Source organism: Ranitomeya imitator, chromosome 1 (assembly GCF_032444005.1).
Source record: "Ranitomeya imitator isolate aRanImi1 chromosome 1, aRanImi1.pri, whole genome shotgun sequence".
Lineage (NCBI taxonomy): Eukaryota > Metazoa > Chordata > Amphibia > Anura > Dendrobatidae > Ranitomeya > Ranitomeya imitator.
In genome coordinates, this window is record NC_091282.1 from 79690909 (window position 1) to 79717950 (window position 27042).

The following is a 27042-nucleotide window of genomic DNA, read 5'->3' on the forward strand; positions in this document are numbered from 1 at the left end:
CGGCGCTTGACACCTGAGAAAGCGACGGTAGGTGGCCATATTAACACACACACATTAAATTACATGCATGGACACACACATTTAATACATTAAAAAAGTTAGTGGGAGAGCTTATTTAATTTTGCAACAAAACCTTCAGGTCTTTGCTAAAAATCTGGAGAGTAAAAGGAGTTGGTGGACAATATTCCGCGCTTCCGACAGACGAGACGTATATCCCAGTATGGTAAGTAAGATGCTGGTTTACGTCAACACGTTTCAAAGTATATAACTTCTTCTTCAGGAAAAACCACATGTATCAACACATCAAAGACCCTAAGCATACCGCTAAATTGGCAAAAGGAGGGCTTAGCCAGAAGATGAGCAACGTTTTGGAATGGCGCAGCCAGAGCCCAGACGTGAATCCAACTGAAAATCTGTGTGACCTGACGAAGGCGCTGTACACAGGAGACGCCCTCACAATCTGACAGATTCGGGGGTACTGCAAGGAAGACTGTCAATTCCAGATGTTCCATGCCGATAGACTCCTACTGAATGCTGTTGGAAATTCATGGGGTACTTCAACAAAGTAATAGTTTCAGGGTGAGCATATCTATGCAACCACATTATTTTAGTTCTTTTTCTACCTATGGGTAATATTAATGGTGTAAAAAAGTTATATAATGATTTTTGTTGGTATGAATTTTTTTTTTTTTGTATGCCAAAAAAAAAACTCCAGGAATTTTAACAGGAGTCTGTAGAACTTTTTTATATCCACTGTACGCTGAAGAATTAAGGTTTCCCTTCACTGGAGCTAACGGGCCTAGGCCAACTTCTGAAAAACAAGCCCATATAATAAACTCTACTGCACCAAAAACTTTACATCTGGCAACATGAAGTCAAGGGGGTAACGTTCTCCTGACTTCCTGAGTTGGCCGGAAGTTATACTCCTGGGGGCAGTGGGGTCGGATATTATTCATTGGCATAAATAGGAGTCAATGAAAAACCTGAATTAATCGATTAAGATGTGTGTCCCAGAGCTTTTGTCTACATAGTTTGTGTGCCCTCCGTCAAATACGCCATCGATCTAAAACGTGATGAGTAGGGGGACGCGTTTATTGTCCGTGCTAGAGGCTCTCACACCTTCAGAGACGTTTTTTAATAAGACACTTACGTTGATGCCCATCCCATTAGTGGGTTCTCCCAACGCTCTCGAGTATCAAAGTCAATTCTCCATTTCTTGGTGTTCTGAACGCCGGACTGCATGGCGTTACGTGCCGGGACATAGATGTGAACTTTCCTGGTTTTCAGTTCCTCTTCTGGAAATCCAGTGATTGTGGAGATATCCTAAACCAAAGAAAAGTACCGCATGTCATTAGGATTGTGTGTCACGTTCCAGTATCTTGAGGAAAGAGTGAGAAAGCGAATTCTTGGAAAGTAATTTATTTCACAAACAGGGATACAAAGCTGAGAAAACACTGAGGAGTTAATAATAAACCAAGGTGTCCCGAGGTCCCAACTCAGAAGTTGACATATTTCCAGACCAATGGCTAACTTCAGAAGCCAGAGGATTACTCAGCGGAAAAAAAAAGTGAAAGTAATTAACATTACTAAACACTTTTGTCTACGTCGGGATCTAATTAACAAAAACTACTGCACCCCACCCAGGGTTTCCAGGGTTTTTCCTACGGGAAAGACGTCTCTTACGGGAAATACCTTATACAAATGCAGATCACAATGACACAAGTCCATCATAATCAATGAAAACTATTATCCTGTCCATCAGACTAAAGAAGAATTATCATTTTCTAAAGCGGCTTCTATAAGATACAAGTCCGTTAATTAAGTAGCGTGGAACAATATGTTCCCTGTTCAACCAGACACATCCGGAAAAACTACTACCCCAATCATCATTTAGGCTCCATCTGTAGTTCCTTGAAATATTGTTTTTGGATGATTTATTAAGAATTGGATTGGTAAAGAACATAGAAAAACAAATATAGTAAATAATTGTCCTATTCTGTCAAGTTGTTAACATTCACGTTGGGCCTAAAGATTTTGGGAAAAGTTGTGTGGAAACAAGTATGGCTGCCATTGTGACCTTCACAAAGCAAGCATTCCCGGTACCAGTACTGACATATCTTCTAGCCGACATTAGTTCCTCAATCATTTTCTGAAGTTTGCCAACCAAAGGTCTGGGAAAGCTAGGTGGCAACACATAAAGAACCTGAAGACTACTATATGGCTGGCACTAGAGATGAGAATGTGTTCAGATAAGGTGTTACCCGACCATGCTCGGGTGCTAACCGAGAGTCTTCGACGTGCTCGAAAAATATGTTCTAGCCCCCGCGGCTGCATGTTGTGTGTCTGTTCGACAGCTGCAACACACATGTAGGGATTGTCTAACAAACAGGCAATCCCTACATGTGCTACAACTGTCAAACAGCCGCGGGACATGCAGAAGCGGGGACTAGAACAGATTTTTCGAGCACGCCGACGACTCTCAGTTAGCACCCGAGCATGGTAACACCTTATCCGAACACATTCACTCATCACTAGCTGGCACTTATGCCAATATAAGGACACTAATATATATTTTTTTTTTTTAAGTTTATTTGGCAAATTCAATCTTACAAAATCTAGACTTAATTTACCCCTTATGAACCCTGGAGCTTTTCATTTTTTGAACTTTCATTGTTTTTTCCTCCTCTTGTTTCCAAGGCTATAACTTCTTTTTTTCCCATCGACCGTAGCTGAATGATGAATCTTTTTTTTTTTTTTTTTTTTTGAGGGAAGGGTTGTAATTTTGAATGCACTGGAGAACAGGACAAAAAATTCCAAATGAGGGAAAAAGAAAAAATATATATTTTGTTATGTTTTTACGCCATTAATTGTATGGCATTTTGTCAACATTTTAGGAGACTTTTTAAATTATTCGTCAAATGAAGATGTATAGGGACGTGCTTTTTTGTGTCCAGAGTTGACTTTTTATTTATTTTTAGATATTTTGAGGTATTCATGACATTTTTATAGCTCTTGGTGTAATTATTATAATTTTTTTATATTTTGATAAGATTGGATTTTTTTCAAACAAAATAAAACCAAATATGTTTATTTATTTATTTTTTTAGATATTAACATTTTATTAAAGGGGTAAAGAGGGGCAATTTAAACTTTTACATATTTTACATTTTTTAACATTGTTAAAACGTATAATTTTTCCATTTTTCCAATTTTTTTGTAGTTTTCATAGGGAACTTGAACCTACGATCGTTTATCCTATATACTGATGAGGGGGCACTCACTGGCTTAAAAACTTTCTTTTATTCCATTAGAGATAAAAAAACAAACAAACCAATATTAAGCAGCGTGAAGGTATATAGTGAAATAATGGATTTCCTATGAAGCTCAGCCCATGACTAAGCTTCTGAAGAGGAGCAAGATGACAGGCCTATCGGTTCCCGGCAATCATAGCTTTTAAATGATTTACAGTGTATTTTCTTTATTCGTGAATAGTAGTAATCCAGAGGGAAAAAAAAAAAAAGTTCAATAACCAAAAAAATCATGTTGCCAGGTTATTTTTAACACAATGAATACCATAAAAAACAAAATCCAAAAAACAATGGCAAAATTGTGTTTTATCACTGAATTGGAAACTATTTCTTTGTTTTTCAGTACATTATATGGTACAGTGAATGGTGTTAATAAAAATGACAACTCGTCCCGCAAAAGACAATCTCTCATACAGTTAGGCTGAGGGAAAAATAAAAATACATTCCATATCTTCCCACAGCCACTCTGGAGATCATCTGACGTACATCTCATTAGGGTCTATTAGAGTCACACCTCAGCACTGGTCACTCCGGGATGCACATCTCTTGAGGATCTATTACAGTCACACCTTAGCCTCAGCAGTGGTCACTCCGGTGGTCATCTGATGCACATCTCTTGAGGATCTATTACAGTCACACCTTAGCCTCAGCAGTGGTCACTCCGGTGGTCATCTGATGCACATTTCTTGAGGATCTATTACAGTCACACCTTAGCCTCAGCACTGGTCACTATTGTGGTCATCTGATGCACATCTCATGAGGATCTATTACAGTCACACCTTAGCCTCAGCAGTGGTCACTTCGGTGGTCATCTGATGCACATCTCATGAGGATCTATTACAGTCACACCTTAGCCTCAGCACTGGTCACTATTGTGGTCATCTGATGCACATCTCATGAGGATCTATTACAGTCACACCTTAGCCTCAGCAGTGGTCACTCCGGTGGTCATCTGATGCACATCTCTTGAGGATCTATTACAGTCACACCTTAGCCTCAGCACTGGTCACTATTGTGGTCATCTGATGCACATCTCATGAGGACCTATTACAGTCACACCTTAGCCTCAGCACTGGTCTCTCCGGTGGTCATCTGATGCACATCTCATGAGGATCTATTACAGTCACACCTTAGCCTCAGCAGTGGTCACTCCGGTGGTCATCTGATGCACATCTCTTGAGGATCTATTACAGTCACACCTTAGCCTCAGCACTGGTCACTATTGTGGTCATCTGATGCACATCTCATGAGGACCTATTACAGTCACACCTTAGCCTCAGCACTGGTCTCTCCGGTGGTCATCTGATGCACATCTCATGAGGATCTATTACAGTCACACCTTAGCCTCAGCACTGGTCACTATTGTGGTCATCTGATGCACATCTCATGAGGATCTATTGCAGTCACACCTTAGCCTCAGCAGTGGTCTCTCCTGTGGTCATCTGATGCACATCTCTTGAGGATCTATTACAGTCACACCTTAGCCTCAGCACTGGTCACTATTGTGGTCATCTGATGCACATCTCATGAGGATCTATTGCAGTCACACCTTAGCCTCAGCAGTGGTCTCTCCGGTGGTCATCTGATGCACATCTCATGAGAATCTATTGCAGTCACACCTTAGCCTCAGCACTGGTCACTATTAGGGTCATCTGACGCACATCTCATGAGGATCTTTTGCAGTCACACCTTAGCCTCAGCAGTGGTCACTCCGGTGGTCATCTGATGCACATCTCATGAGGATCTATTGCAGTCACACCTTAGCCTTAGAGACCCCTGGAAGCGCTATTGTCGGCGCGAAACGGCCGTCGTCACATCCTGCTCACCTCCTTCCTTGCTTTTTATCCCGATGCCGTGAAGATGCCGTTGTGTGCACTTTTTGAATAAAGGACTCAGACCACACAGGACCGGTGAGTGTTGTCGCTTATTTCTACACATCGCCATTGGTATCCAACTTGTTTTCATGCGAGCACCTCTACTTGGTAGTCGGACTCCTGGGATTTGACCATGCACTGAAGACGCCGCGATTGATTTGGGAACAGCTGTGCGGCGGTTTTCGTCCTAGATTGTTGCACCTTAGCCTCAGCAGTGGTCACTCTGGTGGTCATCTGATGCACATCTCTTGAGGATCTATTACAGTCACACCTTAGCCTCAGCAGTGGTCACTCCGGTGGTCATCTGATGCACATCTCATGAGGATCTATTACAGTCACACCTTAGCCTCAGCAGTGGTCACTATTGTGGTCATCTGATGCACATCTCTTGAGGATCTATTACAGTCACACCTTAGCCTCAGCACTGGTCTCTCTGATGGTCATCTGATGCACATCTCTTGAGGATCTATTACAGTCACACCTTAGCCTCAGCACTGGTCTCTCTGATGGTCATCTGATGCACATCTCTTGAGGATCTATTACAGTCACACCTTAGCCTCAGCACTGGTCTCTCCGGTGGTCATCTGATGCACATCTCTTGAGGATCTATTACAGTCACACCTTAGCCTCAGCAGTGGTCACTATTGTGGTCATCTGATGCACATCTCTTGAGGATCTATTACAGTCACACCTTAGCCTCAGCAGTGGTCTCTCCGGTGGTCATCTGATGCACATCTCTTGAGGATCTATTACAGTCACACCTCAGCACTGGAAACATCCAAACACATACCATTACAGTCACCCCTTGTGCCTGGGTCGACTTCCACCGAGCTGGTGGACCATCCTCAGCTGGATAAAAAGGGTGAAGTTGTGGAAGGGACGCAGGACCAACCCGACTCAAAAGCAATGTCCAGACCTCAGGTGCAACAGAAAAAAACTTGTTTTAACTTGAGCATTGATGGTGATTATTACAGCTCTCCACAGTTATTCAGCACACTGAGCCAACAACCCCTCATGGTGTGACGAACCCAGCTCTTTTTCCACCAATGTGTATCAGCTCTCCTCACTCCCACTGCATAAAGCACTATATATGCTCTAAAACCTCTCCTCTCAGCCTGGACCTTGGAATCCACGGCACCTCAGGTTTACAAGAAAGTACCTCCACTCTCTTTCCACTGCTGGCAACTAAGGATTGTATCAAGACATCTCTCCTCTGATCCCTAACTGGTGACATCTTGCAGCTGGGCACTTCTTGAACCACGCAAGACACTATGTCCCATGCGGCTGCAGATTTCGCTGTAGTCCCGACAGCGACAACAGCAAAGGCACTGGTTGGCCTCACTTATCTCTAGTACCGCCCAATCCCAGGGGTGCACGTTTGCTTCTCCTGGGCTCAGTAGTTCTCCTTTAGGGGCTGATACCCACCAGACTTCAAAATAGCCCTTACACTACTTACATGTGTGTGTAAAAATGGCTGAAGAGCCGTCTTCTCACAGCAGAGGACAGACATCTGTGACGCCTGTCTGTGCAGGGCACCACACTTGGCTTGAGCGCAGGCCACTCAGTTGGTCATCTTATGCACATTCGATGATGTCCAGTTACTTTGACTATTGCAATCAAGTCCCAGCAACTGGGTGATTGCAAAAATGGATGACAACCTACCCTGGTGGACCCTACCGGACTGGTCAGAACTGGAGTCAGTGCGACATTCTCTGAAAACTTTTCTTTTAAGTCAGAACGTAAACTGCTTGAACGACTACATTAGATAGTGGTGATGTACGACACCATTACCAGTGTGTATGAGAATATATCCGTATATAAAAAATTGTCTAATATACCGTCACCTTTGGCTCAAGGAGGGTGATGATCCGCTATAAGCCACACACACGCGTGTGACTTTTTATACAGAGAAATTAATAGTTCCAGCATTGGAAACGTTATTGCTGACAAAAGCAAGTAACGAACCTTCCGGCAGAAAAATGTATTATGTAATTCCGTACTACAATATAATGTCAGATGTGAGGATTGCCAACAGAAATCTTACATAACCCCCAATCCACGACGCGGGTTACAGAACACAATGGGAAGTGAGCGGGGTCAGCACATTCACAACACCACGACCAAAAATCTCAGCCCCGACATGGGCTCAATCTTATCGTATCGAGCTTTATGGACAAATATGTTTATTAGTGAAAGCCATAAAAGATGGCAGCAGGCTTTCTCCAGCCCCCAATATACGTTTTACGGCACAAATGCTCCAGTATGGCGACGTCCCGCAGCCGCGGCTGTACTGTCTTTACAGTTACAAGTGCAATTTGTTCCAATCAGTTTTTGCTTCTTTAATGGCATTTCCTAGTTTCGTTAAATATTCACACATTACTTTATGGGCAATGCGTTGTTAATTAAGGGCTCAGCGGGGCACTATAAGTTATTTTAATAGGCATGAAATCATTCATTCCAGCCAGCCATTACAGTCATCATTGTAACGCATTTTACAATAGCTGCAGTTGATCCTCTATAACAAAGACATCTGCTCCAGGTGCTCCACGTTCATTACTACACCCCTTAACCACAGGCTGCGTTACCCAATAATGGCCCCAGAAAGATAATCCATTACGAGGCACTATATTAATGTTACAAAAACTGCTTCATATCCTTACTGTTAAAGCGTGCCTGTCCTTCTATACAAGACCTGGACGTGGACTAGCTGCCCTCATCCCCACAAGTTAAAGTGGCTTCTGCTGCACTTGGTATCAGTTAACCATGTCCAGGAACATATGATTGTAACTTGCCATCCTCTCTTTTTCAGTAGGGAATTAATCTTCATCAGCATTCTGTCAGCACTATAGGTGCTTGAGCTTTCTCTTGCTCAAGCTCTCTGTTATGCCTGTATGTAGTATGACAGACAGGAGAGCAGGAGCAGAGAGAAAGAAAGATCCGTCCCCATTGCCCGTAATCTCACGCGGTGTCTCTGCTGCTAGAGATGGATTACACTTGACAACAGGCAGTGGACAGGACATTGTACAGTGAGGGACCTGATGGTCATCACAGCGATATACTTGAAGAAACAACACATCTATCAAATGAAAATGAGATCAAGTGGTCTGGAAGTATTTGCGTTTTTTTCCAGAAATAGTGCGGTATATGTGGAATATACTGAACAGACTATCTGTATATTAGTATTATTATTTATTATTATAGTGCCATTTATTCTATGGCACTTTACATGTGAGGAGGGAGTAAATCAGGGTTCTGGTCCTCCAACTTTTCAATGTACATTCAGTATGGAGATCTTTATTATCATTTTATTTTAGGTTTTGTTCATACGTCCTTTTGTATGTTTAGATTTAGGAACAAATGGAATTCATTCCCAAAATGAATCTATTTGCTAACTGATGCACACAGAGGCAGCGTGGCCCCCTGATTATCATGGATCTGTCTGTATTCTGTATGGAGTCCATTTTTGGGACAGAAGGAATAGCGCGGCATGCAGAACTTTTTCTCTTGTTCTGAAAATGGCAAACCAAGCAGGCCCCATAATTATAATTAATGGAGCTCCTTCGCTTCTGTTTACATCAGAAAGCAGCAAATGGCTTTATTTGGGCATGAAATGAGTGCAGTGTCGGACTGGAGTGTCAGGGGCGCACCAGCAGCCAACTCTAGGGCCCCACTTTTCAACTACATGCAAATGTGACAATAGCCTCAATCACAAATTTATCCAACAATGAACTGGGTAGATTGTTAAATGTCTGTACAGTGATTCCAAGTATATTGTGCCCAGTAATGCTCATATAAGATGGTGGTGGCCCACCGGAGGATTCTCCTGTTCTCCTGTGGGCCAGTCCAAGGCTGAATGAGTGTGATCCTAAAACGGAACATGAAAATGGCACAGAGAAAATGGACATGTGAACAGAGCCTTAAGGCACGCATACTCCTAGATGACTGTCGGCTGAACGATGCTTCAACCAACATCTTCTCAGTGGACTCTCCAATACACATCAGCTGACATGTCAGTGGGTAGCTTATCTCCTAGAGATCCATACTATCGGGAGTCCGCAATCAGACATGCCCGATCAACATCTCCCTACAAGTTGGCCAGATCCCCATACACCTTAGACTGTTGGATGCACCCATCAATATCGGTGGGTTTGGACGAAATTAGTCCATACAAAGGCTAGCAAACCACTCACACCTAATATTTCTCACTGCTTAGAGTTTGCAACTATTGTACCCAATCCCGAACGTGACCGAATACTGATAATACTCAGCAACACAAGAATATTAGCCACAAATCACACCCAAATCTGCGCAGATAAGATCTATCTACCTGAAACATTGTGTATTGGCTCACAGAACATTGCCTAGTGTCAGGACGTGGAAACAATCCTAATTATAATGGTAGGGATTAAAGGGATCGGTCACTTGCTCAATAAAATTGAGTTAAACACCTTGCAAAAATCCTTGACCTCCCCTGGATCTACTGCTGTTTTCCGTTTTGTTCTGTGTTGCTCCATTGCAGAGATATTCACATTAGTTTCTTCTGGAGCGCACTAAGTGACATCTCTGTTTTGCAGTACAATTGAATGTTTCTACAGTGTTTTCTCTGGGGGCGAGCGCTTTCTCTTCTCCTTCCCTCTCAGATCCTGCCAATCACAGGCCAGCAATGCCTGAGACGGATAGACTGCTAAATCAGCTGCTGAACTGTGATTGGCAGGAATTGGAAAGGCGGAGTGAAAGCACACGCCCCCAGAGACGACTGGAGAAGGCTGCAAAGCAGAGATTTCACATACTGCCCTTCAGAATAAACTAAGGTGAATATCTCTGCAACGGAGTGACGCAGAACAACATGAAAATAAGTTGCAGAATCAGAATCCTTTATAAGGGATTCACATTATTTTTTCAGAAAGTGACAAGTCCTCTTCAATGTGTTAGTTTGTGAAAATATGTTAAAGGGATATTTTGATTATGAGGATACGACATCAATTTATGATTGGTGAGGGTCATGGCATCGTATTCAAACAAGAAGGCCGTGATACTAAAGAGAATCTGTCACCAGGCTTTTGCTACTTAACCCTTCATATGTTAACGAGGCGCCCAGTTCTAATTTTCAATTGTGTGCACTGTGCATATGCACAAAGCTGCCATTGATGTTGGCGGGGTTATACAGAGCTCAGAATTCAGAGGACTGCTGGATCTACAGGAGAGAAAACAATGATTGGATCAATGGGACAGCAAGCAGCTCAGTAAGTGACATCGCTGGAATCAGGGTCTCTGCACCTACATCATGCTGCTGAGAGATGGGCGGCAAAAACCTGCTGACGGAAACCCCTTTAAAAGGCTTTGTTAGGACAATGGAGAGCCATGTCATTACTGGATGTTATGATAGGCAATTCAGTAACACAATGTACATAGCGATCAGAGCACATACAGTGATCTGACAATAACCCAAAATAATAGAACGAGCTCTGAGACGTGGAAACTCTGTAGACCGCAATTCCTGATCCTCTCCAAACACAACTAGAGGCAGCTGTGGATTGCGCCTAACGCTCCCTATGCAACTCGGCACAGCCTGAGAAACTAACTAGCCTGAAGATAGAAAAATAAGCCTACCTTGCCTCAGAGAAATACCCCAAAGGAAAAGGCAGCCCCCCACATATAATGACTGTGAGTAAGATGAAAAGACAAACGTAGGGATGAAATAGATTCAGCAAAGTGAGGCCCGATATTCTAGACAGAACGAGGATAGGAAAGATAACTTTGCGGTCTACACAAAACCCTAAAGAAAACCACGCAAAGGGGGCAAAAAGACCCTCCGTACCGAACTAACAGCACGGAGGTACACCCTTTGCGTCCCAGAGCTTCCAGCAAAACAAATAGACAAGCTGGACAGAAAAAATAGCAACAAATAGCAAAGAAGCACTTAGCTATGCAGAGCAGCAGGCCACAGGAATGATCCAGAGAAACACAAGTCCAACACTGGAACATTGACAGGAAGCATGGATCAAAGCATCAGGTGGAGTTAAGTAGAGAAGCAGCTAACGACCTCACCAGATCAACTGAGGGAGGAAACTCAGAAGCTGCAGTACCACTTTCCTCCACAAACGGAAGCTCCCAGAGAGAATCAGCCGAAGTACCACTTGTGACCACAGGAGTGAACTCTGCCACAGAATTCACAACAGTACCCCCCCCTTGAGGAGGGGTCACCGAACCCTCACCAGAGCCCCCAGGCCGACCAGGATGAGCCACATGAAAGGCACGAACAAGATCGGGAGCATGGACATCAGAGGCAAAAACCCAGGAATTATCTTCCTGAGCATAACCCTTCCATTTAACCAGATACTGGAGTTTCCGTCTTGAAACACGAGAATCCAAAATCTTCTCCACAATATACTCCAATTCCCCCTCCACCAAAACCGGGGCAGGAGGCTCAACAGATGGGACCATAGGTGCCACGTATCTCCGCAACAATGATCTATGGAATACGTTATGTATGGAAAAAGAATCTGGAAGGGTCAGACGAAAAGACACAGGATTAAGAACCTCAGAAATCCTATACGGACCAATAAAACGAGGTTTAAACTTAGGAGAGGAAACCTTCATAGGAATATGACGAGAAGATAACCAAACCAGATCGCCAACACGAAGTCGGGGACCCACACGGCGTCTGCGATTAGCGAAAAGTTGAGCGTTCTCCTGGGACAAGGTCAAATTGTCCACTACCTGAGTCCACATCTGCTGCAACCTGTCCACCACAGTATCCACACCAGGACAGTCCGAAGACTCAACCTGTCCTGAAGAGAAACGAGGATGGAACCCAGAATTGCAGAAAAATGGCAAAACCAAGGTAGCCGAGCTGGCCCGATTATTAAGGGCGAACTCAGCCAAAGGCAAAAAGGACACCCAGTCATCCTGATCAGCAGAAACAAAGCATCTCAGATATGTTTCCAAGGTCTGATTGGTTCGTTCGGTCTGGCCATTAGTCTGAGGATGGAAAGCCGAGGAAAAAGACAAGTCAATGCCCATCCTACCACAAAAGGCTCGCCAAAACCTCGAAACAAACTGGGAACCTCTGTCAGAAACAATATTCTCTGGAATGCCATGCAAACGAACCACATGCTGGAAGAACAAAGGCACCAAATCAGAAGAGGAAGGCAATTTAGACAAGAGTACCAGATGGACCATCTTAGAAAAGCGATCACAGATCACCCAAATGACTGACATCTTTTGAGAAACGGGAAGGTCAGAAATAAAATCCATAGAGATATGTGTCCAAGGCCTCTTCGGGACCGGCAAGGGCAAAAGCAACCCACTGGCACGAGAACAGCAGGGCTTAGCCCGAGCACAAATCCCACAGGACTGCACAAAAGCACGCACATCCCGCGACAGAGAGGGCCACCAAAAGGATCTAGCCACTAACTCTCTGGTACCAAAGATTCCAGGATGACCAGCCAACACCGAACAATGAAGTTCAGAGATAACTCTATTCGTCCACCTATCAGGGACAAACAGTTTCTCCACTGGGCAACGATCAGGTTTATTAGCCTGAAATTTTTGCAGCACCCGCCGCAAATCAGGGGAGATGGCAGACACAATTACTCCTTCCTTGAGGATACCCGCCGGCTCAGACAAACCCGGAGAGTCGGGCACAAAACTCCTAGACAGAGCATCCGCCTTCACATTTTTAGAGCCCGGAAGGTACGAAATCACAAAGTCAAAACGGGCAAAAAACAACGACCAACGAGCTTGTCTAGGATTCAAGCGCTTGGCAGACTCGAGATAAGTCAAGTTCTTATGATCAGTCAATACCACCACGCGATGCTTAGCTCCTTCAAGCCAATGACGCCACTCCTCGAATGCCCACTTCATGGCCAGCAACTTTCGGTTGCCCACATCATAATTTCGCTCAGCAGGCGAAAACTTCCTGGAAAAGAAAGCGCATGGTTTCATCACTGAGCAACCAGAACCTCTCTGTGACAAAACAGCCCCTGCTCCAATCTCAGAAGCATCAACCTCGACCTGGAACGGAAGAGAAACATCTGGTTGACACAACACAGGGGCAGAAGAAAAACGACGCTTCAACTCTTGAAAAGCTTCCACAGCAGCAGAAGACCAATTGATCAAATCAGCACCCTTCTTGGTCAAATCGGTCAATGGTTTGGCAACACTAGAAAAATTGCAGATGAAGCGACGATAAAAATTAGCAAAGCCCAGGAACTTTTGCAGACTTTTCAGAGATGTCGGCTGAGTCCAGTCATGGATGGCTTGGACCTTAACCGGATCCATCTCGATAGTAGAAGGGGAAAAGATGAACCCCAAAAATGAAACCTTCTGCACACCAAAGAGACACTTTGATCCCTTCACAAACAAAGAATTAGCACGCAGGACCTGAAAAACCGTTCTGACCTGCTTCACATGAGACTCCCAATCATCCGAGAAGATCAAAATGTCATCCAAGTACACAATCAGGAATTTATCCAGGTACTCTCGGAAGATGTCATGCATAAAGGATTGAAACACTGATGGAGCATTGGCAAGTCCGAACGGCATCACTAGATACTCAAAATGACCCTCGGGCGTATTAAATGCAGTTTTCCAGTCATCGCCTTGCCTGATTCTCACCAGATTATACGCACCACGAAGATCTATCTTAGTGAACCAACTAGCCCCCTTAATCCGAGCAGACAAATCAGATAACAATGGCAAGGGGTACTGAAATTTAACAGTGATCTTATTAAGAAGGCGGTAATCTATACACGGTCTCAGCGAACCATCCTTCTTGGCCACAAAAAAGAACCCTGCTCCCAATGGCGACGACGACGGGCGAATATGCCCCTTCTCCAGGGATTCCTTCACATAACTGCGCATAGCGGTGTGCTCAGGCACGGATAAATTAAACAGTCGTTCTTTTGGGAATTTACTACCAGGAATCAAATTGATAGCACAATCACAATCCCTATGCGGAGGCAGGGCATCGGACTTGGGCTCATCAAATACATCCCGGTAATCAGACAAGAACTCTGGAACCTCAGAAGGGGTGGATGACGAAATTGACAGAAATGGAACATCACCATGTACCCCCTGACAACCCCAGCTGGACACCAACATGGAATTCCAATCCAATACTGGATTATGGGCTTGTAGCCATGGTAACCCCAACACGACCACATCATGCAGATTATGCAACACCAGAAAGCGAATAACCTCCTGATGCACATGGTCAGCTGGGTCCAGTATTGAGGCTTATTCTTGGCCAAAGGCGTAGCATCAATTCCTCTCAATGGAATAGGACACTGCAAGGGCTCCAATAAAAACCCACAACGTTTAGCATAATCCAAGTCCATCAAATTCAGGGCAGCGCCTGAATCCACAAACGCCATGACAGAACACGACGACAAGGAGCATATCAAGGTAACGGACAGAAGAAATTTTGACTGTACAGTACCAATGGTGGCAGACCTAGCGAACCGCTTAATGCGCTTAGGACAATCAGAGATAGCATGAGTGGAATCACCACAGTAGAAACACAGACCATTCAGACGTCTGTGTTCTTGCCGTTCAACTCTGGTCATAGTCCTATCGCACTGCATAGGCTCAGGTTTAATCTCAGGTAATACCGCCAAATGGTACACAGATTTACGCTCACGCAAGCGTCGACCGATCTGAATGGCCAAAGACATAGACTCATTCAAACCAGCGGGCATAGGAAATCCCACCATGACATCCTTAATGGCTTCAGAGAGACCCTTTCTGAAAATGGCTGCAAGCGCAGATTCATTCCATTGAGTGAGCACGGACCATTTTCTAAATTTCTGGCAATATAGCTCTATCTCATCCTGAGCCTGACAAAGAGCCAGCAAATTTTTTTCTGCCTGATCTACTGAATTAGGCTCATCGTACAGCAATCCAAGCGCCAGGAAAAACGCATCGATATCACTCAATGCAGGATCTCCTGACGCAAGAGAAAATGCCCAGTCCTGAGGGTTGCCACGCAAAAAAGAAATGACGATCCTAACCTGTTGCGCTGGGTCACCAGAGGAGTGAGGTTTCAAAGCCAGAAACAGTTTACAATTATTCTTGAAACTCAGAAATTTAGTTCTATCGCCAAAAAACAAATCTGGAATAGGAATTCTCGGTTCTAACAAAGAATTCTGAACCACAAAATTTTGAATATCTTGAACTCTTGCCGTGAGCTGATCTACACATGAAGACAGACCTTTAATGTCCATTGTAACACCTGTGTCCTGAACCACCCAAATGTCTAGGGGAAAAAAAAGACAAATCACAGTGCAAAGAAAAAAAAATGGTCTCAGAACTTCTTTTTTCTCTCTATTGAGAATCATTAGTACTTTTGGCTTCCTGTACTGTTATGATAGGCAATTCAGTAACACAATGTACATAGCGATCAGAGCACATACAGTGATCTGACAATAACCCAAAATAATAGAACGAGCTCTGAGACGTGGAAACTCTGTAGACCGCAATTCCTGATCCTCTCCAAACACAACTAGAGGCAGCTGTGGATTGCGCCTAACGCTCCCTATGCAACTCGGCACAGCCTGAGAAACTAACTAGCCTGAAGATAGAAAAATAAGCCTACCTTGCCTCAGAGAAATACCCCAAAGGAAAAGGCAGCCCCCCACATATAATGACTGTGAGTAAGATGAAAAGACAAACGTAGGGATGAAATAGATTCAGCAAAGTGAGGCCCGATATTCTAGACAGAACGAGGATAGGAAAGATAACTTTGCGGTCTACACAAAACCCTAAAGAAAACCACGCAAAGGGGGCAAAAAGACCCTCCGTACCGAACTAACGGCACGGAGGTACACCCTTTGCGTCCCAGAGCTTCCAGCAAAACAAATAGACAAGCTGGACAGAAAAAATAGCAACAAATAGCAAAGAAGCACTTAGCTATGCAGAGCAGCAGGCCACAGGAATGATCCAGAGAAACACAAGTCCAACACTGGAACATTGACAGGAAGCCAGGATCAAAGCATCAGGTGGGGTTAAGTAGAGAAGCAGCTAACGACCTCACCAGATCACCTGAGGGAGGAAACTCAGAAGCTGCAGTACCACTTTCCTCCACAAACGGAAGCTCCCAGAGAGAATCAGCCGAAGTACCACTTGTGACCACAGGAGTGAACTCTGCCACAGAATTCACAACAACTGGAGTTGTCTGGTGAAAAATACCATTCAATAAGTAGTATAAATGACAAATAAAAATGACTTGCAGAAATTCTGCTGCGTTACTTCTTATGGATGCACAATGTAAATATTATTATTGCTTTCTCCATATTAGACTCCAGAAGTGCGGTGTGTGGAGATCGCTGGATATTCGTGCATAGATGCAGGCCCGTCTGGTGTAGTGTGTATAATGCAGAGGGTTTCCACGGCCTGCCATGACCCACATTCTGCCAAGGGGCCTTGCAGCAACGTCTAGACTGGCGCATTCAGATGACATTCGTGCTTTTGTATGGAAAAAATTGTCCACAGAACACCCTGCAGGCTGACAAAGCAAAGACGCTTGTTAACTCCGAACAGCTTGTTGGCTAAAGTGGATAGCAATAAATACGCATGATTTTTCAGAACAGGTGCACCCTGGGCCCGAGAGCATGAATGCGGCAATAGTTCCAAACCCAGCAGTGTTTATGGCTGTCTAATGTGTGTCTGTATCTATTAAACTGCATCATTAAAGTCGGATACAAGGAAATTTACCACTGAAAGAAAAACAGTTTACAGCCCATACATCCCCCAGAAATGGACCGCTTATGTGCACACTGCCAGTGTGTAAGGAATACCGCCACCCTCTGCCAGCAACACACAGGTGTCACAGTGTCACGTGGAGGAATATTACATGGTCGGATCAGGACCACAAACCTTATTCTTACAGTAAATGGGCTGTGCAGGTAACGGCGGGGCTCCCTGTCAACAGGCTGTGCAGGTAACAGCGGGGCTCCCTGTAAAAAGGCTGTGCAGGTAACGGCGGGGCTCCCTGTAAACAGGCTGTGCAGCTAACGGCGGGGCTCCCTGTAAACAGGCTGTGCAGGTAACGGCAGTGCTACCTGTAAACAGGCTGTGCAGGTAACGGCGGGGCTCCCTGTAAACAGGCTGTGCAGGTAACGGCGGGGCTCCCTGTAAACAGGCTGTGCAGGTAATGGCAATGCTCCCTGTAAACAGGCTGTGCAGGTAACGGCGGGGGTCCCTGTAAACAGGCTGTGCAGGTAACGGCGGGCTCCCTGTAAACAGGCTGTGCAGGTAACGGCGGGGCTCCCGGTAAACAGGGTGTGCAGGTAACGGCGGGGCTCCCTGTAAACAAGCTGTGCAGGTAACAGCGGGGCTCCCTGTAAACAGGCTGTGCAGGTAACGGCGGGGCTCCCTGTAAACAGGCTGTGCAGGTAACAGCGGGGCTCCCTGTAAACAGGCTGTGCAGGTAACGGCGGGGCTCCCTGTAAACAGGCTGTGCAGGTAACGGCGGGGCTCCCTGTAAACAGGCTGTGCAGGTAACGGCGGGGCTCCCTGTAAACAGGCTGTGCATGTAACGGCGGGGCTCCCGGTAAACAGGCTGTGCAGGTAACGGCGGGGCTCCCTGTAAACAGGCTGTGCAGGTAACGGCGGGGCTCCCTGTAAACAGGCTGTGCAGGTAATGGCAATGCTCCCTGGAAACAGGCTGTGCAGGTAAGGGCGGGGCTCCCTGTAAACAGGCTGTGCAGGTAACGGCGGGGCTCCCTGTAAACAGGCTGTGCAGGTAATGGCAATGCTCCCTGGAAACAGGCTGTGCAGGTAAGGGCGGGGCTCCCTGTAAACAGGCTGTGCAGGTAATGGCAATGCTCCCTGGAAACAGGCTGTGCAGGTAACGGCGGGGCTCCCTGTAAACAGGCTGTGCAGGTAACGGCGGGGCTCCCTGTAAACAGGCTGTGCAGGTAACGGCGGGGCTCCCTGTAAACAGGCTGTGCAGGTAACGGCGGGGCTCCCTGTAAACAGGCTGTGCATGTAACGGCGGGGCTCCCGGTAAACAGGCTGTGCAGGTAACGGCGGGGCTCCCTGTAAACAGGCTGTGCATGTAACGGCGGGGCTCCCGGTAAACAGGCTGTGCAGGTAACGGCGGGGCTCCCTGTAAACAGGCTGTGCAGGTAACGGCGGGGCTCCCTGTAAACAGGCTGTGCAGGTAATGGCAATGCTCCCTGGAAACAGGCTGTGCAGGTAACACGGTGCTCCCTGTAAACAGACTGTGCAGGTAACGGCGGTGCTCCCTGTAAACAGGCTGTGCAGGTAACGGCGGGGCTCCCTGTAAAAAGGCTGTGCAGGTAACGGCGGGGCTCCCTGTAAACAGGCTGTCCAGGTAATGGCGGGACTCCCTGTAAACAGGCTGTGCAGGTAACGGCCGTGCTCCCTGTAAACAGGCAACGCGGTGCTCCCTGTAAACAGACTGTGCAGGTAACGGCGGTGCTCCCTGTAAACAGGCTGTGCAGGTAACGGCGGGGCTCCCTGTAAAAAGGCTGTGCAGGTAACGGCGGGGCTCCCTGTAAACAGGCTGTGCAGGTAACGGCGGGGCTCCCTTTAGACAGGCTGTGCAGGTAATGGCGGGGCTCCCTTTAAACAGGCTGTGCAGGTAACGGCGGTGCCCCCTGTAAACAGGCTGTACAGGTAACGGCAGTGCTCCCGGTAAACAGGCTGTCCAGGTAACGGCGGGGCTCCCTGTAAACAGGCTGTGCAGGTACTGGCAATGCTCCCTGTAAACAGGCTGTGCAGGTAACGGCGGGGCTCCCTGGAAACAGGCTGTGCAGGTAACGGCGGGGCTCCCTGTAAAAAGGCTGTGCAGGTAACGGCGGGGCTCCCTGTAAACAGGCTGTCCAGGTAATGGCGGGGCTCCCTGTAAACAGGCTGTGCATGTAACGGCGGGGCTCCCGGTAAACAGGCTGTGCAGGTAACGGCGGGGCTCCCTGTAAACAGGCTGTGCAGGTAACGGCGGGGCTCCCTGTAAACAGGCTGTGCAGGTAATGGCAATGCTCCCTGGAAACAGGCTGTGCAGGTAAGGGCGGGGCTCCCTGTAAACAGGCTGTGCAGGTAATGGCAATGCTCCCTGGAAACAGGCTGTGCAGGTAACGGCGGGGCTCCCTGTAAACAGGCTGTGCAGGTAACGGCGGGGCTCCCTGTAAACAGGCTGTGCAGGTAATGGCAATGCTCCCTGGAAACAGGCTGTGCAGGTAAGGGCGGGGCTCCCTGTAAACAGGCTGTGCAGGTAATGGCAATGCTCCCTGGAAACAGGCTGTGCAGGTAACGGCGGGGCTCCCTGTAAACAGGCTGTGCAGGTAACGGCGGGGCTCCCTGTAAACAGGCTGTGCAGGTAACGGCGGGGCTCCCTGTAAACAGGCTGTGCAGGTAACGGCGGGGCTCCCTGTAAACAGGCTGTGCAGGTAACGGCGGGGCTCCCTGTAAACAGGCTGTGCATGTAACGGCGGGGCTCCCGGTAAACAGGCTGTGCAGGTAACGGCGGGGCTCCCTGTAAACAGGCTGTGCATGTAACGGCGGGGCTCCCGGTAAACAGGCTGTGCAGGTAACGGCGGGGCTCCCGGTAAACAGGCTGTGCAGGTAACGGCGGGGCTCCCTGTAAACAGGCTGTGCAGGTAACGGCGGGGCTCCCTGTAAACAGGCTGTGCAGGTAATGGCAATGCTCCCTGGAAACAGGCTGTGCAGGTAACACGGTGCTCCCTGTAAACAGACTGTGCAGGTAACGGCGGGGCTCCCTGTAAACAGGCTGTGCAGGTAACGGCGGGGCTCCCTGTAAAAAGGCTGTGCAGGTAACGGCGGGGCTCCCTGTAAACAGGCTGTCCAGGTAATGGCGGGACTCCCTGTAAACAGGCTGTGCAGGTAACGGCCGTGCTCCCTGTAAATAGGCAACGCGGTGCTCCCTGTAAACAGACTGTGCAGGTAACGGCGGTGCTCCCTGTAAACAGGCTGTGCAGGTAACGGCGGGGCTCCCTGTAAAAAGGCTGTGCAGGTAACGGCGGGGCTCCCTGTAAACAGGCTGTGCAGGTAACGGCGGGGCTCCCTGTAAACAGGCTGTGCATGTAACGGCGGGGCTCCCGGTAAACAGGCTGTGCAGGTAACGGCGGGGCTCCCTGTAAACAGGCTGTGCATGTAACGGCGGGGCTCCCGGTAAACAGGCTGTGCAGGTAACGGCGGGGCTCCCTGTAAACAGGCTGTGCAGGTAACGGCGGGGCTCCCTGTAAACAGGCTGTGCAGGTAATGGCAATGCTCCCTGGAAACAGGCTGTGCAGGTAACACGGTGCTCCCTGTAAACAGGCTGTGCAGGTAACGGCGGGGCTCCCTGTAAACAGGCTGTCCAGGTAATGGCGGGACTCCCTGTAAACAGGCTGTGCAGGTAACGGCCGTGCTCCCTGTAAACAGGCAACGCGGTGCTCCCTGTAAACAGACTGTGCAGGTAACGGCGGTGCTCCCTGTAAACAGGCTGTGCAGGTAACGGCGGGGCTCCCTGTAAAAAGGCTGTGCAGGTAACGGCGGGGCTCCCTGTAAACAGGCTGTGCAGGTAACGGCGGGGCTCCCTTTAGACAGGCTGTGCAGGTAATGGCGGGGCTCCCTTTAAACAGGCTGTGCAGGTAACGGCGGTGCCCCCTGTAAACAGGCTGTGCAGGTACTGGCAATGCTCCCTGTAAACAGGCTGTGCAGGTAACGGCGGGGCTCCCTGGAAACAGGCTGTGCAGGTAACGGCGGGGCTCCCTGTAAAAAGGCTGTGCAGGTAACGGCGGGGCTCCCTGTAAACAGGCTGTCCAGGTAATGGCGGGGCTCCCTGTAAACAGGCTGTGCATGTAACGGCGGGGCTCCCGGTAAACAGGCTGTGCAGGTAACGGCGGGGCTCCCTGTAAACAGGCTGTGCAGGTAACGGCGGGGCTCCCTGTAAACAGGCTGTGCAGGTAATGGCAATGCTCCCTGGAAACAGGCTGTGCAGGTAACGGCGGGGCTCCCTGTAAACAGGCTGTGCAGGTAACGGCGGGGCTCCCTGTAAACAGGCCGTGCAGGTAATGGCAATGCTCCCTGGAAACAGGCTGTGCAGGTAAGGGCGGGGCTCCCTGTAAACAGGCTGTGCAGGTAATGGCAATGCTCCCTGGAAACAGGCTGTGCAGGTAACGGCGGGGCTCCCTGTAAACAGGCTGTGCAGGTAACGGCGGGGCTCCCTGTAAACAGGCTGTGCAGGTAACGGCGGGGCTCCCTGTAAACAGGCTGTGCAGGTAACGGCGGGGCTCCCTGTAAACAGGCTGTGCAGGTAACGGCGGGGCTCCCTGTAAACAGGCTGTGCATGTAACGGCGGGGCTCCCGGTAAACAGGCTGTGCAGGTAACGGCGGGGCTCCCTGTAAACAGGCTGTGCATGTAACGGCGGGGCTCCCGGTAAACAGGCTGTGCAGGTAACGGCGGGGCTCCCGGTAAACAGGCTGTGCAGGTAACGGCGGGGCTCCCTGTAAACAGGCTGTGCAGGTAACGGCGGGGCTCCCTGTAAACAGGCTGTGCAGGTAATGGCAATGCTCCCTGGAAACAGGCTGTGCAGGTAACACGGTGCTCCCTGTAAACAGACTGTGCAGGTAACGGCGGGGCTCCCTGTAAACAGGCTGTGCAGGTAACGGCGGGGCTCCCTGTAAAAAGGCTGTGCAGGTAACGGCGGGGCTCCCTGTAAACAGGCTGTCCAGGTAATGGCGGGACTCCCTGTAAACAGGCTGTGCAGGTAACGGCCGTGCTCCCTGTAAACAGGCAACGCGGTGCTCCCTGTAAACAGACTGTGCAGGTAACGGCGGTGCTCCCTGTAAACAGGCTGTGCAGGTAACGGCGGGGCTCCCTGTAAAAAGGCTGTGCAGGTAACGGCGGGGCTCCCTGTAAACAGGCTGTGCAGGTAACGGCGGGGCTCCCTTTAGACAGGCTGTGCAGGTAATGGCGGGGCTCCCTTTAAACAGGCTGTGCAGGTAACGGCGGTGCCCCCTGTAAACAGGCTGTACAGGTAACGGCAGTGCTCCCTGTAAACAGGCTGTCCAGGTAACGGCGGGGCTCCCTGTAAACAGGCTGTGCAGGTACTGGCAATGCTCTCTGTAAACAGGCTGTGCAGGTAACGGCGGGGCTCCCTGGAAACAGGCTGTGCAGGTAACGGCGGGGCTCCCTGTAAAAAGGCTGTGCAGGTAACGGCGGGGCTCCCTGTAAACAGGCTGTCCAGGTAATGGCGGGGCTCCCTGTAAACAGGCTGTGCAGGTAACGGCCGTGCTCCCTGTAAACAGGCTGTGCAGGTAACGCGGTGCTCCCTGTAAACAGACTGTGCAGGTAACGGCGGTGCTCCCTGTAAACAGGCTGTGCAGGTAACGGCGGGGCTCCCTGTAAAAAGGCTGTGCAGGTAACGGCGGGGCTCCATGTAAACAGGCTGTGCAGGTAATGGCGGGGCTCCCTTTAAACAGGCTGTGCAGGTAACGGCGGTGCCCCCTGTAAACAGGCTGTTCAGGTAACGGCAGTGCTCCCTGTAAACAGGCTGTCCAGGTAAAGGCGGGGCTCCCTGTAAACAGGCTGTGCAGGTAACGGCCGTGCTCCCTGTAAACAGACTGTGCAGGTAACGGCGGTGCTCCCTGTAAACAGGCTGTGCAGGTAATGGCGGGGCTCCCTGTAAAAAGGCTGTGCAGGTAACGGCGGGGCTCCCTGTAAACAGGCTGTGCAGGTAACGGCGGGGCTCCCATTAGACAGGCTGTGCAGGTAATGGCGGGGCTCCCTTTAAACAGGCTGTTCAGGTAACGGCAGTGCTCCCTGTAAACAGGCTGTCCAGGTAAAGGCGGGGCTCCCTGTAAACAGGCTGTGCAGGTAACTGAAGTCAATCCCAAAGTTGAACTGCGGTGCGCTGGAGCAAATCCCTGGGAACGCACCCATGCAGAACTGCAAGCCCTTCATTCTCAAAATCAGTTGTGGTCAACAATATGCCACTTACCAAGGTGGGAATACCTCTATAAGTGGTCCTAATTTTCAGCTCTGTGGGGACTGCACTTGGCCACAATATGGTAGGTGTCAGCAGCAAACACAAGAGTAAGGCCCCTTTCACACATCAGTCTTTTGCTGTTAGTCTCAATCCGGCGAATTTTGAAAAAACGGATACGGCGAATGTTGCCGGCAGATCGTTTTTTTTTCTCATAGACTTGTATGAGCAACAGATTACGGTCGAATGGCCTCACGTTTCATCCATTTAATGCTGGATCGTTCGAAAATGGTCGGTCCGGCAGCCGGAGAAAACGGACATAGTAACGTTTTTTGTGTCCGTCGAGAAAACGGGACAGCAACGGATCCCTCGCTTGCTAGAATGGAACCCTATGGCGCCGGATCCGTCAAATGATGGAATCCGACGATGGATTTTGTTTTGTTTTTTTTAACTGAGCATGCTCCAATTTTTTTAGGATCCAATTAGCTGGATCAGCTAGTCGGATCCGGCGAAAAAACGGATCCTTTGCATCAGTTTTCCACAATCTGCGATGGATCCGTTTTTTTAAACATTCGATGGATGGTGCCTGATGACAAAAAGCTGAAGTGTGAAAGCAGCTAAGGCCATGTTCACATGTTGCGTTTTTGCAGCAGTTTTTATACAAATTTCCAGCTGCGTTTTACAGTACCAGAAAAGTCTGAGATTTCAGAAATCGCATGCACACAGCTTGGTTTTCTTTTCTGACAGTTTTATCCAAGAGCTTGTTTTTTGCAAAGTGCAGCCTGTCACTTCTTTCAGCGTTTTCCATCCATAGAAAGCAATGAGTAAAGCAAAAATGCGGCAAAATCGCAAATATCAGGCTCTGCTGCGTTTTTGGTGCCAAAACCTAATGAAGTTGAATCAAATTTATTTTTATGCACTAAACGTCGTCAGCATGCACAAGAGACAAATGTGCCCTGACAAAACACATCAAAACCACAGCAAAAACTAAAGTAAAACCTGCTTTTTGTAAGAAGCTTAAACGTGGCATAAAAAAAAAACACAACGCGTGAACAAAGCCTTATAAAAGATATGTCACAATGAATCTGCTCAAAAAAAAAAATCAATGAAAAATCACTTCAAAAGTACTTGAAAAAGGTTCTTCCTCTTTGGTAAAACCACTTTGGTGTTTGTGTGCTTCGCGCCAAATCCCCATTTCAAGTTTTGAAAAAGGTCGTGAGAAGAACAAAAAATGCATGGGACCTCGATGAGGCTGCTCCTGATGCGCTCCAAACTAGTCACTCTCCAATCAAAATGCAGAAAAAAAAAGGAAAAAAAATCTCTTCCAAATGCTGTAAGGACACCCGACTCATGAAGACGGGCAGAACACATGAATGAAGGAGAGTTTAGGGGTCGGATGGGCCGAATCCATTAAGAGGGGCGAGCCACATGATGAATTGGGTGCATCTAGCAAGAAATGCTCCTCCAGTCAGAGATCTTTTCCTCAATCTGACGGGTGGCCATTGCACTGACTATTCAGAGAGCGCCACACCAGTTTTCTAGAGTAAACGCCGGACATTTCGCTCCCCAAGTCCACTTGCAGAGTTTTTGGAGTGGAAACTGAGCATGAACGCTAACGTTTTGAGGAGCGTTGAATAAGCTGTGGAGAGTTTACACTCCATTTCTGATCCAAAAACTAAGCAAAAATACTCTGTTCAAATACCTGAAAGAATCGACAATACGGCTACAGGAAAAGAAAAATTCACCCAAAACTCCCCCCAAAAATGAGTGTTTCCTCAAGTGATTTCCACCAAAAAACATGACCTCCTCAAAAAACTCCATGTGCATGTACCTGCGCACAAACATTGGAAGCAGACAAGGAAAGGAAATCAGAAAGCCCGGTAAACCCTGCCGATCTTGATGCCGCTTTCGGATCTGGAACGGTTTCCACATGTTGTTCTGCTGCCTTTTGACGTGACCGTCGTTTTTCAACATTTTTTATCTTGGCAATGTTAGAAAACTAGTTGGAATAAACCTCAAGCTTTACCAAAAAGCTCTATCTTGGGGTCTCATCTGTCCACCAGATGGTTTCCCAGGATTTTGGCTTATTCACGTACATTTTGGCAAACTGCAGTCTAGCTTTCTTTGGAACTTGATTGGGGTTTCTTATCCACCATCCAGACTATTCTGCTTTTCAACCTTTCATCAATTTTTCTCTGCGGTTCACGTCCAGGAAGATGGACTTTTAACCTTGAGATTGTTGATATTTTTCAACAAGTTTGGTTCTCAAATCCTCAGACACTTCTCTTCTGTTCTTAATTCTTAGTGTGGCACACACAGACACACAATGCAACAATGCAAAGATTGAGCCAACTTATCCCCTTTTTTTATCTGCTTTCAGGTGAGATTTTCATATTGCGCACACCTGTTACTTGCCACAGGTGAGTTTGAACAAACATCACATACTTGAAACAAAGTTGTTTACCCACAATTTTAGAAGAGTGCAAACAATTTTGTTGTTCCAATACACAAAAGGGAAATATGCAGGTGTGTAACAAAACATACGTACTGGCAATATTTTTCTGAGAGAAATACTTCATTTTCTGGAACAATTTAAAGGGTGCCAACTAGTGATGAGCGAACGTGTTTGGATAAGGCCTTATCCGAGCATCATGATCTTGTGATAACCGAGTGTCTTTGGGGTGAACGAAAAACATGTTCAAGTCCTTGCAGCCGCATGTCTTGAGCAGACCTTTTTCCTGCCTACTTTCCACTAGTGAACACTATGCAGCGATTTGTGTCTGTGCATCCAGCGTATTGTTTTCAGCGCTACCAGCGGTGACAGGAACTTTGCTGGCAGACGGACAATTTAATCAAATATTTTCGCCTTTACAGGCCTCCAGCCTCAAACCGACCTTTTTTCTTTTTGTTCTTTAGCAAAGCAACAAGGGTCTTGATGTTGTCACAGACCATCATCAACCCAAGTGAGCCATGTCTCATTTTGTTTTTCTTTTCACCTCATAAAGCAGGCTTGGAGATGTCAGACGGACTGCGGCTATAATACCAGGAAAATGAGCCATGAGTATACCGTAGTTAAGATGTAGCGCGCAAGATAAGGCGTGAGGGAAGCGTTGCACTGAGGCCCAGATTATACCCATTTTCCTCACAAGTTTCACACATATGATACCAATTTTTCATGGCGGTCACCAATTACCCGGCTGTTTTATGACCATTCAGAAATTTAGAATGACAAACCTGTCTCCGAGTGTGTAAGAACATCAAGATCCAGCCAGTCAAATTATTGGGGAATGTTCATACAGTGCTTTTGTAGAGTTTTTTTTATGGGATCTTCTCAGCTACAAAATCCTCTTCAAACATTTTTGGAAAAATCTAAAAATTCATTTTTGGGGGAAATCCACTCTTGTGTTCATAAGAGGAGTTGGGAGTTTGTTTTGTCACAAAAATGTTGGCAAAAGCAAAGCCTCTTCAGGAAATAGGTCGCTGGCTTTTTCCTGATGCAGATTCACTTAGGATAATTTGGTGGGTTCACTGGTATCTCAATGATGCCATGTGAAAATACCCTGAAGACGGAGAATTAACTGAAGCGGTTTCCCCTTGAAAAGTTTTTGAATGCCTCAAAAATGGTTTGTACATACCATTAAAGACCCAGAAAAGCTCCAAGAAGGGGAGCAAGAGACACAAGTGCAAAGATGAAAAATTCCCTGATCTTTAGAAGGTGAAAGGCGTTGTTCCATTTCATGAAGAAAGTTTATCCTCAGCTGCCGACTATTATAAAGAAACAAACTGCGCTGCACTCACCTTCAATGGGCCCACAGATGAGTCTCACCACGGCTCCCGGTATTAGGCTTTGGTTCTGATGCCACGCCAACAGTCAATGTGCTCTCTCCCAGTTACTTTTTATAGGAG

General features: G+C 47.4%; 1 protein-coding gene across 1 annotated transcript in view; it reads right to left on the reverse strand.

Annotated features, from left to right (window-relative positions):
- Positions 1-27042, reverse strand: part of NDUFS4 (NADH:ubiquinone oxidoreductase subunit S4) — a 200326-nt gene that overhangs the window by 13418 nt on the left and 159866 nt on the right. Inside the window, exon 3 of the mRNA XM_069748510.1 lies at positions 1151-1323. Coding sequence (XP_069604611.1) covers positions 1151-1323 — 173 coding nt within the window. The remainder of the gene's footprint in view (positions 1-1150; positions 1324-27042) is intronic.